Here is a 14,559-nt window from a genome sequence, read left to right as displayed (position 1 = left end):
AACGGCTGTATACAATTTCATCTGTGTTGAACAGAAAGTCCTGGCAGAATCGTGTTGGGCTTTCTATTGATTCTAGACAAAAATGCAGTTGTTGTTGAGTTTTAATGTAATTTCTAAGTTGTTGTGCAGTTTTTCATCTCAGTTTCTTTAGAAGGAGGCGGATCTGAAAGTGCATCACTGAACTGTACTGATGTACTTGCAGTCACATCTTAATCACTGATCAGTGCTTTTCACAGACCTGCTGCAACATTATTTACCAGTGGCCCAAAGTGCAAAATGCTCAAACGTTTGATTCCATACCGACTAATCCCATAGAGATGTGCATGAACCACAGACACCAAACGTTACTCTCTAAGTAGTGTTTAGTATGTTTAGACTTGAAACTTATATTTAAAAAGTCAATATGCAAAATAAAAACAACATATTTGTGTGTATGCTGTTGACTGATGCTAGCAATGCAGGTAAAAAACACTAAAAACTACTATAATATTTTGGATGTGCTCCTGTTCCCAAAGTATGACGGCACTATTCAACTTATCTATGTTGATGTCTACAAAAGTACAGACACAGCACCGTTTCTATAATAAAAGTGCTAGAATTAGTTTTTAACACTAGATGGCACTGATATTTCAAAGTTAAGACGCTGCTCTTGGGTTCGTGCAGTGCGTGGACAGTTTTATCCTGAAGCGCATGAAGCCACAGTCCAGGGAACTTAGGAAATGTACACTATTTAATAGTCGAGTAGAAAAGGTTTCTTGATTAAGCATCATTTACTCCAATATGTGTGAGTCTCTGCAATGAACAAGAAAAGCAGACACAGACATTTATCCTCAAATGATTCTGCTAAGAGGGGTGCAAAGGCTAATTTCCAAGACATTTGTATATTCACAAAAAAACAAAACAAAAACAAAACGATAAAGTGCAAAAGTCAAATATGAAAAAATGCATATATGTTTAAAAAAACAATAGTTTCACATTTTCAATACTAAACATTTACTCATTGGTTTCAGGATCTTTGTCATAATCATTATTACCAATTGTCTAAATACACAAAATGTGAGATATTTCTCTCCTTAATAACAATTATTTAAGGTGACAATAATTTCTTTAGTTTTTCCTTTTACAGTGATAAGATAAGATCAGTGGGTGTAGGTAAGAAGTGTGTAACTGAACAGTACAGATGAACCACACTCTCCCTTTGCTATGCTATTTCTATGAAATAATCACATTTTCAATTTCTGCAGCCCTGTGCAAATGTAAACACATACAAACTCACACACAAACACTTGTTTTCTGTTCATTGTGCTCCACATTAATACTGAACTGGTACATTAGTAAAGTCTGTTTTATTTACAGTGGTTGAAACAGCACTGAGCTGCCTGTACTTGCAAATATTCCCACTTTTCCTTCAGCTGAGAGGAGCGAAGTCTGTCTGAGTGTGTCCTCCCGCTGCTTCAAATCTTCCTCTTGTCAGTGCCAGTGTTCTTGCTCTTTATCTGTCTTTTCTTTTCTTCCAGTCATGCTTTCGATCTGCTCGTGTTCAATCTAAGTCCCCTTCTTTGACTCCCACTCCTGGAAATCATAGCACAGCAAACAGTGAATAAAACATTTCTTTGTGTCTTTGTTCAATTTGTACTCACACACGCACACACACACACACACACACACACACACACACACACACACACACACACACACACACACACACGCACACACACACACGCACACACACACTTTACCTTTGCTTTCTGCATGACGTTCCCCTTGGATGAGGCGTAAAGAGATGGAGGACGTTTACGAAGCTCCGATAATGAGTTGACGGGAACAGTCTCACTGTAAACTTTTTCAACCTTACTGCCCTGTGACGGTGCAGACACACACACACACACACACACACACACAAACCCAAATCAAGCATGTGGCATTGAAAAACAGTTATGCTATTAAGTCATTTATACACTTTTTGTGGCTTCTCACCTTTGCGCTCATCTTTGTATCAGTGGGTGGACCTAGTGCTCCCTGAGCCAATGATTTCTTTAGGTTTTCTTTGACTTCTGTCAGCTGCAGCTCCAGCTCCACCCTTTCCTCCTCCTTCTGTTTACAAAGTGTCTCCAGCTCGGCTAACCGCTGCTCCGCACCACAACCTGTGCACGCTCATCGTGAGTACTGCTGCAGAGCTGAAGTATAAACAGTGCTGTGTGTGTGTGTGTGTGTATGTGTGTGTGTGTGTGTGCTGTGTCTGACCTGTACCACTCTTCATCTCCTCCTTCACCACCTTCTTCTCCTTGCGGAGGGAAATCAGTTCAGATCTGAGTGCTCCCTTTTGTTTCTCCAGCTCCTCTTTCTGTGTCAGGTACCGCCTGGCGTCCTCCTCTGCTCGCGTCTTCCCGTAGCGCCCATACTGATTTACATCTAGTGGAGAACAAAGCAGAATATAAATAGTCGGCGCAATGCTGGCGCGGCTCATTCATCTAGCTAACGACCCACAATGACAAACCTTTCCTCTGGTCTGGAGAAGACTCTTAGCTGTGACCACACTTTCTACTATGTAATTTTCATGAAGCCAATCTAATGAATTATGAAATGAGACTCACTGGAGGCATGTCTCTTGATGGCGGCCTGCTCGGTTTTTTCAGAATCCCTGCTGGAGAATGAGGCGTGACGTCTCACCTGGCTCCCTTTTCTGTCAATGTTCCCTTCCTGTAGAGTAAGAGGAATTCAATGGTTAATTAATGATAATGGTTAATGGTAATTAATTTCATATTTTGTTATTGTTATCTCTTAAATCTCTTTTTGAGTTCCAGTGAAGCTAAAGTTAGCATGCGACTAAAATAATACTCAGTAAAAAGCATGATGTGAATTCACCTCAACACTTTCGTAGACTTCATCATAAGTTCTGGAGTATGTTAAGGCACTGCCTGAGGACGAGGCAGTAGTAGTAGCCCATCTGAGAGGAAAAAACAGAGAAGGATTATGTATTTATAAAAAGAGACAGCAAACTCATCGACATGCCGAATCTTACAAACATGCACTGTGGGAAGTGACTCACAGGAAGGAGTGCCTGGCAGCGTGCCGTATGTCTGTGAGTGTGTCCACGTCGATGTAGTCATAGTGCAGCTCTTCGGGGAGAGTGGCGCTCCCAGTCTCTGCAAACAACACACCGAGCCAGCGGCCGAGATCCTCCGAGCAGCTAGTCTGATGCACACACACAGAAACCCGCCCACATTCACAACTTTATTAAAGTGAAGGTATTTCATCTCTGTAGACTAAAACAAACCAATCTGATAACTGAAATCATTCAAGACCCTTTAATACCACAATACCTCTAAAGATGCCAGCTCATTCCCTCCCTGCAGGATGCGGAAGGAGAATGGATGTTTGGGGCCAAGGCCACCTGGCACCACCTCTGCCGATTTGAGGGGCACCACAATGATTGGGGGTCGCTGGTCCCCAGGGCTCTTATGCAGGTACAAGCTCCCTCCTCGCACCACACACCAGCGCTCCTTCCAAGAGCCGCTCAGACACACACTCAGGTAGCCTGTGGAGAGAGAGGAAACATTTGAAAGCCATTAAAAGACAAGAAGAACGCAAAAACATCCACAGCTAATCTCACTTCAAGTCACTTAAATAAGAAATCTGCCAACCAGCCAGTCAACCTAAGAGCTACTTTATCTGGCCGTGTCCTCACCACAGCGTGGGTTGTCATGGTGAGCTGAGGACGAGGGAGGATCTCCCGGTAAAGGAGGTTTCCGTTTGGAGAAAGTGATGATCCGATTGATTTTCTTCCCTGCTGCTCGGCTCATGGACCCTGTCAGCTCAGAGAAAGCTCCACGCTTCCCTCTGTCTGAAATCAAACAAACACTGATCAGACCACAGTGGAAATGACACAGAGGACTTTAAATAATGAACAGAATGTTGCTGTGTTATGTTACATGAGTAGTGTTATGAAAGGCATGTTATGAAGTGAAAAATGTTTCAAGTAATTCACACATAATAAACACAAACCCAAATTCTCTACATTGGGACTCATCGTACAATAAACTGTATTTAATTTCACAGATGCTGAATTTATTCAATCCAACTACAGAGTGTGTTTGCGTGCTCGTGTTCAATGCACCAGGTGCTGCAGCGCTCTGCCCAGCCTACTTCCTATGATGTCAGTGGGAGACAATGGCAGGAAGAGGACAGGAAGGATGTCATATCTGTTTGTGCCTCACTTCCCGTCTCTCCCTCTCTCTCATGTCTCTTTAGGTTCAGAGCCCTTTGCTCGGTAAACATGTTGTAACACACTGAAACAACATGACTGTTTTCAACCTCTATATTCTGATTCAACATCATGGAAACCCTGATGTGTCCTTCCTGATTTTGTGGAGAGATAAACAAAAATAGTGTATGTGCATTTGATCGGGTTCTTGAAAGAATACTGTGTGTGTGTCTGCTCCTGGAGACTTTACAACAATACATTTGAAACAATTATATTATATTATATTAAGCTATTAAACTATAAGTAGGAGTTAGAGTTGATGAGATTTGTTTTGCTGTTAATGGTTGTTTTTATGAAAGATATCTGACAATAAATAACTTATAAGCGTTTTAAGATTAAGAAAGGTAAAGATGAACTGTTGTATAGCCACACATTTAATAATATCTGAATAATATCTCTCAAAACCCACCACACTTTAAACACTTCTGAATCGTGCAACACTGCCCCAACTCTCAATGCATCAAGTACTTATTGTCTAATTTACACTAATAAAATACACCTTACGCCAACAATCTCAAAGACATATTTGTCACGTCTTAAAGTTTATTTTGATAACTATCAATGACTGCTAAAGTCAAACCTACTGAGTGAGTCGGTGGTGTCCCGTCCTGTTCCATGTGCAGAGGACTGACTCTCTGCTGTTGGCCCGCTGTCTGAATCTGATGCCTGCCGTTCAGACTGCAGCATCTGGCAGAGGAAAAAGGAGAAAGCTGCATTACTTTTCTTTCCCTTAAAATATGAAAAGAAGAAAGAAGAGGAGAAGAAAAAGTAAACGCACATCTCAACACATTTATCTATGCTGTTTAACAAACCATTTTAGAAAAAGCATGACAATGAAAGTGATGCTGACTTTTTTGTGGAATATGTGTTACTGACTCTGTATTTTTAAAACTAGCCTGCCAAGATGGTGTGTCATTGCCATGTCACCAATCCTTCAGCTCACTGGCTCTGCAGCTGCATGGAGAAACTTTGTTGAGGGTATGGAGCTCTTTGAAAACTAGCCAGCTCAGCAACCACAATAATGTCACTTCACTCATTACTTGCAAACCAGAATCCTAAGGAACAGTTGTGTCATGTGTGGGCTGAGAGAAATTATGTCAGCATGTTAAAATATAGACTATAAACTTAAACATAGTGAGTGGCACAAACATACACACCTTGTCAAGCTCCAGCTTCCTCTGTATAATTGGAGAAGTGGATCCATCCAGCCCTTCACTGTTGCTGCATTGGCTGCCAACAGCTTGCACCACCTGGGTCCAGAAACAGAAAACTTTCACTTCCAAGGACAACCTTATGTTCTCCCTTCAACTATTTTCCTTTATGTCTCTCCACACTCTTGTCTGTCTCAGCATCAGTTCTCTGATATCATGAACAAAGGTACCTTGAGCCATCTCTGGGCCTGCTCTTTACTCTGAACAGCCAGGACTAGAGCTTCGCCTCCAGGCAACGAGAAGCGCAACTCGTGTCTCTTTTTCTTTCCCTCTTTAGGGACATAAATGACATTGCACAGATTCAGGGGGAGCTCTGTGTGGGGAGTGCTCTCTTTGATGCTTTTATAGCACTGTAAAAAAGACATAGCAAGACAAAGAAATAAAGTTTACACTTCCTTCCCATAAAAGACAAACTATGTAATGCTATAAAAATCATTTGATGCTATTTTATTTCAGTAACAGTGAGTGATATAAATCTGAGGATGTCTCTCAGAGGAAAACCTTTCTAAATTAAAAGACCTGTGCATCATTAGAAGAACTAGAATTATACTTTCAATGCAAAAGCAGAAATCCAGTAATGCAACAACAACTAAAACAAACACCAATAAACACATATGTCTATTTACCTGCAGTTTATTGTCTCTGACAACGACTAGCTGTTTGGCCCATTGGCCGAAGCGTTTTTTTCGCAGCAGGAAGGCACAGATATGGCAGTTTCTAACTGGTCCATTTGGGCTCTCCTCAGCCATCCATCTCTGAGACTGGTCCTGCCCCTTGGCTTCCTCTTCCTCTTCTTCATAAGACTCATAAGAACTGCTCAGAGCATCTGAGTCATTGTCTGAACATGAAATATAGCATGAATGATTCATTCATTAACCACATCTCTGTTTATAGTGGTGCATTTGAATTGTTTGTGGGTAAGCACATAAGAGATTAGACTCACAGGAGTTCTTTGGAGGACCATTAATCCTTGTGGTGGGGTAGTTGTTGTCTGCATCTTCATAGTAGGCATCTTCCACTGAGTTCCTGGAGGCTAAAATGCAAATGAGGAAAAGAAACATCTTAATCAGTGGCAAGAAATAGTATGTGAACCCTTTGGTTGGTCATGGTTTTTAACATTAATTTGTCATTAAATGTGATTTGATCTTCATCTAAGTCAAGAGTATTAACAAATATAATGTGTCTAAAGGGCCGAAAGGTTCACATACTTTTTCTTGCCACTGTGATTCATTTGGTTACAATCATTGATGAATGCACAAATCTGTGTTTGAGTGTGTTGACAGTACTGACTGTTCATATTGGTGGTGAAGTACTGGGGGGTGGATCCAGGCTCCAGAGGAACTGCCTCTTCATAGTAGTCATCTGGAAGGGGGGTGGTTGGCAAAGGAGGCGGTGTATCTGTGGGTGTCTGAAGAACCAATGGGAATAATAAACCAGGATTTAAGTTATGAGGGAAGGAAAAGGCAGATATGAATTGTCATCTACATAATGCTGTAGGTGACTTACAGATTTGTTGGGATGAGTCTCCTTCTTCTCATCGTCATCTTTGTGCTCTTTCTGCTCCACTGGAGATGCACTGAGCATGTGCAAATCACAGTCTGATGGAACAGAAATTAATTAATGAATATTTTCTGTTAACTTAATACACAGTCAGTCAATTCTAGGTTTCATTTTGGGGAAAAAAAGCATATATTAAAACTTCAGAGGTGGCAAAAATGTACAAAAGTATTGTACCTTGAAGTATAACTTTTCTAATTCCACCAATAGCTCACTCATTTCAAAATGTGAGAAGACGCAGGCACATATCACATACAAATTTGCACCTGAGCAGTTGGCAGGAAAGTCTTGAAGCTCCTGAAAATGTTCACGCTTTTTGATATATTTCTTTTAATAACTAGTGTTATAATTTGCTCAATCACCTTGGGACATTACATTACAAGAATCTAAACCTACTTTTCTTACAACAAAGCAAACCTGCAATACAGTATACCACCCTGAGCTGAAGAGGTCTCTCTGTGGATGTCGAGCTGGTGCTAAACTAAAGGCTAGGTGATGGAGATACAAAACCTTCCTACTCCTACTTCCATCATCATCATTAGATGAGACCCAGAAGAGAAGAAGAGAAGAGAGAAGAAGAATCAAAACACTGAAGACTCCTACGTGGATGTACCAAACCTCACAATGGTATGAGAAAACAGAGATGCTCAGGCAAGTGGGAAGACAAGAGATGGTGTAACACTGGTCATATTACTGTCATGGAGAGGATATGTTGTCAGGACGGCAGCTGAGCTTTTGACAGCTGGTCTCAGACTGTATGATGTTACCAGGGAATTCAGTCATATCATCGCAATACTAACATTCAACCAACAGCAAATGCTAATGTTGAATGTGAAGTCGTCCAGACACGTTTGCCATGACACAAACAGAACATCACGAGTCCCTCATTATAATATCAGATTGAACCATGTGACTCTCACCTGACTGGATTTTCCCAGTTTGTCACCTGTCCTACAAGAGAAGGTAAAACAGTCTATATCCCTACTGCCTGACCTTAATAATAAAACAGAGAAACCTCGTATACACTTAGTGTGGAGGGGAATTAACAACTTCACTGGCTACAAAGACGAACACGGGTCCCAGCTCTGTGGAAAACCTGTGTTGCACTGAAAGACACAGGAGATCCTTCATCCACGCCATCAGGCTCTACAGCACCCTAGCCAACAGCAGATGATTCCTTACCACTTTCACTATCTACAAGACGACCTGCATTTGCCTTCGGGGTTCAATAAAGTTTATCTTATCTTAAAATATAAATGTATTAAACTTATTAGAGGCTACTCACCAAAATCCTCAAAGAGAGCCTCTACAAAGCTTGTGCCGTTGCTGTAGAGGCAGCTGTTCATATAGACGTCTGAGCCATTGACTGTGAAAAACATAAATTCAGCATTAGAAAAAGTAGCACAGATAGAATCAGGATTGTGGTCTAGATTGTAGAGTGTATGGAGATTTGGTAAATAAGTAGGTGGGAGCCCACTGAGTAACTGCATTTCATTTAAATACACTGTAAGAAGATCTAAGTCAGACAATAAGGGAGTACAATAAGTGAACTGTGTGGTCTGTTAATGTTTGAGCTAAACAAACCAAAATAAGGAGAATATAAAATGTGTGTCAAATTATTCTCTGGAGTTTTTCCTGTATGATCTGTATTGCTGATGTACAGGGTAAGAACCTGAAGCTTGAGTACGGTAGGGCAGTCTGGAGTCTTAACACTTAATGCGAACCATCATGATGTTTTGTGTTGGTCCTTTGACCTACTCTCATTATCCTCTTTAAACTTTACATTTCATTATCCTCTTACATCAATCCTTTTATCCTATCCAACATCCTATATTCTCCCAGATAAGCCAGGATCTACTGTGAAGGCCTCTGTAAGATTTGATGCCATGGAGATTAGTTTATTGTATCAGATGCAGTGGTTAGCTAATGACTGAAGGACTGTCCCGCTAAGTAAAGGCACAAGGGACAAAGTACTGTATTTGTGCTTAAGTTAACACTGTTCGCACTGACCTTGAACACATTACTCAACTCTGGTTTGGCTGAACGTCTGCAAATGTCAGACTGAATTAATGTGAGGCAGGATGTAGCTGAAAACCCGCAAGCATGCTCAATCAAAGCCAGTGCTTCATTTAAAACTCTAATTTATATTTCCCGTTGTGCAGTAAGACTGAAGAACACTTGTTTGTGTTTTGTTCTTGCTGCTTTGCTGTGTCAAACCTACAGCTCAGAGCTTGAAATTAAAGGCGGCCTGTAAGTTACTGATGTGTGAAGACGCCACTTCAGGCTCAATTGAATCGCAATAAAAATAGCTTTGACAAAACCAATTTTCTGGGTGCGAATAAATTGAAAAGCAGTTTGTCATGTCACCCCACCATGTGACTAATGAGGTAAGAAAAATGGATTGCAGAGGCTGTGTACACCACCTCCTCCACATGAGTCTTTATTCAGTACCTAGCTGCATTGAGTCCAGGATGTTGCGTATGGAGGCCATCTTGTCAGCGGTGGCAGGACTGACTGTCTCGTGGTCTAACATCTTCAGCAGAGAGCCCAGCTCGTTCACAAGTCGTTCCATCACCACTGAAAACCACAAAAACCTTTGTTAAAGTAGTATGTCATAGAGTACACCATGGTGTCAAGCACCGTCCTCGCACCGATATAGCTGTCATAGTTATGCTATTACACCAAGTGCATCAAATATCAATTTAACATACACAAGCAAGGTCGTGTGGGCGAGTGCGAGCAAAGTTGGCAGTTCAAGACGGGCACGAGGTCGGTTTGGAGCTCGCCGCCTGTTACAACAGCTGACAGGAAAGAAATATTTAGCATCTTTCCATATCACCACTATATTGATTTTGTTCCACCTCCAAGTCGGGCTTTTTGTGTATTGTTCATTTTCGAGAGATTCAGGTTGGACACTTTCTGTCTTTGAAAAATTATTGTTTTCATTTTCCACCCTGACATCCTGTGAACCCGTGTGAGTGCGTGTCTTTGAGTGTGTTTTGTTGACCTTGACATTGTTCCAGATGCCCTGACACACTCTCACACATCCTGCCTGCTCAGGAGAGGGTAAGAGAGTCAGGGAGAAAAGGAGGTGAGGAGGGAGAACAATGGTTCCTTCCCTTAAGAAAATGTAAAGAAAATATAAAGACATCTTCGTGACAGATGCTGGAGAGGCAGATATTTACGGTGAAGGTCTTAAGTAGTTGCTTCTTTGGTGTAACAGTGTATTAAGCTGATAATGACCTTAAGAAATGCACAAAAATGCCTGAAATGTATATAATGATGTTTAATAGATGCATAATAGATAACAGCTGCTGAATAAGTCATTTCAGTTTGTTGGCTAATATACTCTTTTAATGTCTTTTCCTGCTCTGCCAAGAAAATATTTGTGGGACACATTTAATCTTTGTCTTTTTTGGCATTAAACTGTGAAATTTACAATGTCGTTTCCCCTAAAATATAAAAAAGTTGATGGAAGTTCAAGAACAACGAACCTCAAAATGGGTCAGAGGTTGAGTTTATAAAAGCCACTGTGTTGTCTAGTGAGAAAATACTACTTCCTTTAAAAACCTTCTCTATAAATAATGAAAAAGTCAGTTAAGACCTCTGTTCATTTTAGTTTTATTTGAAGAATTCGAATGAGCCACAACTACAACAACTGACCAATCTAAAAACATCCACATATACAGTACAGGAAGTTTAAAAAGCCTAAAAGATATCCTGCTGAATTAGGATTTCCACAGTCTACAATGCATAAGAAACATCTGGTGTACAAGAGTCACATTAAAATAAAATGACTCCAAACATCAAAACAATCTCTCGCCCTCTCACGCAGAGTTGAGGCAGAGAGAGTAGGAGAAAAGCACTCACTCTCCCAGAAGTCTCTTCCGCTACCCCCAAGACCCGGACAATACTCTATTGTCTCCACAAGGGCCAAAATTAGACATCCACAATGCTCTGTAAGACCAGAGCAAACAATACAATGTGAGAAACTCCAACAAAAAAACAAAACAGGAACTCACACACACACACACACACACACACACACACACACACACACACACAGTCTAAGAGGGGCGTGGTGCAACACAGCTGCACAGTCTCGATCCATGGCCATTCAGGATTAAGGGATATATCTCCAGCAGCTATGTGTGTGTGTGTGTGTGTGTGTGTGTTCAATATTTCTCGGCCAGCAGCTGTGGTTTCCTTTCTTAGCTGTTGACAGATGCTTTTCTCCACTGTGTCCTAATCTTGACTCTCTCCTCCATCCACCTCTTGCTGTCGCTCTTCCTGCCACTTTCGCCTCTCTGTTTTTCCATTTCTCCCCATCCTGCTGCTTCTTCTTCTATCCCAACATCCTCTGTCCTGTTAACTCCCCTTTCTTCTTTACCCACAGTTTATTGAAAAAGCTGCTGCGGCGCTTCTCAGTTGCCTGCAGCTTTACTTCACTTCTCATTTCTCTGGTTAAAAACAAACAAATGTTAAGTGTAATCAGTCACAGTGTTGAGATGGTGGAGTTTCCGACGGGGCCTCTGGTCTATTTTCTGATTCTTTAATTCTTTGCACAGTCAAGGCCGTCCGTGCATGTGCTGTCTCTCTCTCTCTCCCTCCTCTGCGTCCGCATACATCTCAGTCTCTCATTCTCTCAGGGGACCGTAGGGTTCAGAGGCTGAGAATCAGCTGTTCTGGAGGCTTGTGGTCGATCTCACCCACAGAGGGATCTTTGTAACCCCCCCCCCGCCACCATTCCACACACACGCTCACACAAAAACAGACACACAAGCGCACACGGCAAAGATTTCCACTTCGAATATTTTTTTTCACTGCTGGACACAGATATTTGCTTATACGCAGAAACTATTAATTGTTCCGTATATTCTGCTACAGAGCAAACACAGTCATAAGAGGTCTTAGGAAACGCACTGTGCACGTGTACGTGCATGCTTTCACATACATTTTGGTGTGTTTCTGCAGACAGGCGTCCTGAAGAAGGTCAGTCATGAGACTGGAGCCATGCGACTCTCATTTGAACTGATGTGGCCTGTTTGTTTGCAGCTCAGAACAAAACAGCTACTACTCAATCCTGCTGCTGTTTATCTCACCACTTAATGCGTACGTGTAACAGGGTGACGGAAAAGATAGTTTTCTCCTCCAAACCTGAGGCTTTCACTCCTATACATTACACATCAAACCCATCAATCACAGCAATCCGGCCTCTCCCGTCGAGGCGAGGAACAAATATATGAGTGTACTGACTTGAATGACTTGTTTTTGTGAATTATGAGGCCTAACACACATGGTTATCCATAACAGGAAAATCCAAGATGTAATCTGACACGAAAATCATGTCTTCAGTGTACGGAGCGGCTATTTTTCACTACATCGGGCGTCCCCTTCCTGCCCCCCACACTCCCAGAGGCTGAGATCCTCCAGATTCTGCATTCTTCCTACCACTCCTTTCTATCTCTCGTTCCCTCCTCCCTCTCTGATCTTTTCCTTTTAACTTCTTTCCCTCGTTTGCCTCCCTCTATCCCTTCTCCAGACACCCATCCTCTTCAGACAGAGGTCAGAGTTCAAGTCTTGGTGGCCCCAGCAGATCTCTCTGAGACAAAAGTCTACTTCATAGATTCAGTATCCAGTAATTCTCATTTTCTTGACAGCAGTAGATGGTGTCACTGCTTGCCCACTTTAAAAAGTCCCGTCTGAACCAAACAAGATCTTTAAAAAGAACCAGCTGGGGGGAAGTAGTGGAACTCGGTCTTTTCTCACATTCTTTCAGTATCTTATCACTCTCCTCAGATAGCAAGTGGCAAGAAGACAGGAAACCAAAAGGCACGACAGTGGCACAGCATGAGCTCAATTTGAACCCAAGCTGTTTCAGTGTCTCGGTTTGAGTAAGTCAGAGCAAAATGAGCCACTACGAAGGCCGTCGGAAAGTCACACACACAAGCGTAATTTTTAAGTTTAAAAGAAAGTTTGGTCCATTTGGTGCAATAACAAGATGACGCAAAAAATAAAGCAAACAGCAACGACTGGCTAACTTAGCTTAGCACAAACTGGGAAAACAACTACCTGGATCATTGTTACAGATCCGCCGCTTCGATGTGTTTCTGTCAGAGATCTCTGATGTCTGTTTAACTGCAGTGGATTTGCAGGACAAGTCAGTCACACTTGGCAGCATCAAAGAAACCAAAACAGTGGAAATATCTAGGTTTACAGAGGAAAACTTATTTCCCTGCCCTATGAAACTGTATTTACAATGAAAACAAGAAAGCGTTCTGGACTTTCTGACTCTGTCAGAGAGTGGAAAGAGGTGTTGGTGGGGGTCACTGGGAGAAGAGAAGGGAAAGGGAAGAGGAAATGTAAGGAAACCGTGATTGAGGTCAAGGCTTTTGACAGTTGTAAAACAAAAAGTGCTGATTAGTCTGTACGTATGGGGACGATCATTACAGCTTTAAGTATATTCATCTGTTTTCTAAAACGGTAAACGGTTACTAAAAGTCATTTAGCATCAAATTATTGATTAATCCTGTTTTTTCCACACTGAGAACAGCGGCATCAGGAAAAAAGCAAAAGCTTTTTTGCTTATTAAGACATTTTGACATGTGGCCAGTATTCAGTACACAACAATACTATTATTTAGTATTAAACATGTAAAAATACAGCTCCTGTATTCAGTACTATGATCTTCATACTACTGTAAGCTGTGTAACAATGACCTCATCAGTGTTCATTTAATAGTTTGGAGGCTGCATTAATGATACATGACCTCTTCCTTCATCCACATCTGTTCTTTTCTTTTCTTTAACACACACACTTGATGTGATCCTCGTTTCAGTTTAGGCCGCAGCTTTGTCACCTGGTGTCACATAATGCATCTTCCTGTTTCCAGCACTGTAGCCTGCAGGGGTTTGAACAGAGGAGGCATTCAGGAGCTGCTGCTGCTGCTGCTGCTTCCAGCTGCGCTGCTTCCAACAGGGCACTTCTCTGTTGGTATCACATTGCATCACTCTACCTGAGTGAGGAAACCTCCAACATCCAATCACAGCGCACCAACCGGCGTGTAGGTGTATGACAGCACTATCCCGTTCCTCCATCCGTCCACCGGGAAAAACTGACGGGACTCTCTCTTCAGATTAGCTCAATAACAACTTAAATCACATTAAACTTTAACATTTCTCTTGTGTTGAGTATTTTCTTTCTTTTAAGTGACAGTAGAATAAGTGTTTATTCTACCGGGACGCGCGCGCCCCCGTGTCCGCTTCGCGTCATGCGTAAAAGCTGCTACTGTGGCGAACACGTGTGAATAAAAGACTTTTACTCACCACTTTGGCGTTTGGACTCCATGTCGTGTGATGTGTTTCCAGCAATAATCCTTTAGTAGTTTTATTTGAGAGTTACATGGGTGTTACCATGTGTGTGCCACACACACACACACGCACACACACTCACTCACAGCCGCTATCTGTCAGTGTCCGAGCGGCCAACTGAGCCACAGAGGCCGCTTCAGTTTGTGGCTGGACTGCT

General features: G+C 41.9%; 1 protein-coding gene across 1 annotated transcript; it reads right to left on the bottom strand.

The window, feature by feature from the left end:
- Positions 1-711: 711 nt before the first annotated feature.
- On the bottom strand, positions 712-14,504 carry LOC113170465 (actin filament-associated protein 1-like 1). The gene is made up of 19 exons (XM_026372570.1): positions 14,358-14,504; positions 9,484-9,609; positions 8,318-8,398; positions 6,982-7,073; positions 6,766-6,883; positions 6,419-6,508; positions 6,102-6,313; positions 5,646-5,825; positions 5,422-5,514; positions 4,849-4,951; positions 3,689-3,844; positions 3,324-3,538; positions 3,050-3,195; positions 2,866-2,947; positions 2,595-2,700; positions 2,245-2,412; positions 1,978-2,144; positions 1,740-1,859; positions 712-1,572 (listed from the first exon to the last, which is right to left on the bottom strand). The coding sequence occupies exons 1-19, from the start codon at positions 14,377-14,379 to the stop codon at positions 1,546-1,548; spliced, it is 2,304 nt and encodes a 767-aa protein (XP_026228355.1). The 5' UTR covers positions 14,380-14,504; the 3' UTR covers positions 712-1,545.
- Between the last annotated feature and the right edge of the window lie 55 nt (positions 14,505-14,559).

The sequence above is a fragment of the Anabas testudineus genome, chromosome 14 (genome assembly GCF_900324465.2).
Source record: "Anabas testudineus chromosome 14, fAnaTes1.2, whole genome shotgun sequence".
In the NCBI taxonomy this organism is placed as follows: domain Eukaryota; kingdom Metazoa; phylum Chordata; class Actinopteri; order Anabantiformes; family Anabantidae; genus Anabas; species Anabas testudineus.
Note: the sequence above shows the minus strand (reverse complement) of the source record. Positions and strands in the feature narration are given on the sequence as shown.

Coding starts and splice junctions, on each gene's coding strand:
- LOC113170465 (XM_026372570.1), bottom strand. CDS start 14,379: ATGGAGTCCAAACGCCAAAGTG. Junction 3,845..4,848: donor GGACACCACCGACTCACTCA/GTAGGTTTGACT, acceptor GTTTGATTTCAG/ACAGAGGGAAGCGTGGAGCT. Junction 2,701..2,865: donor AAGTCTACGAAAGTGTTGAG/GTGAATTCACAT, acceptor CTTACTCTACAG/GAAGGGAACATTGACAGAAA.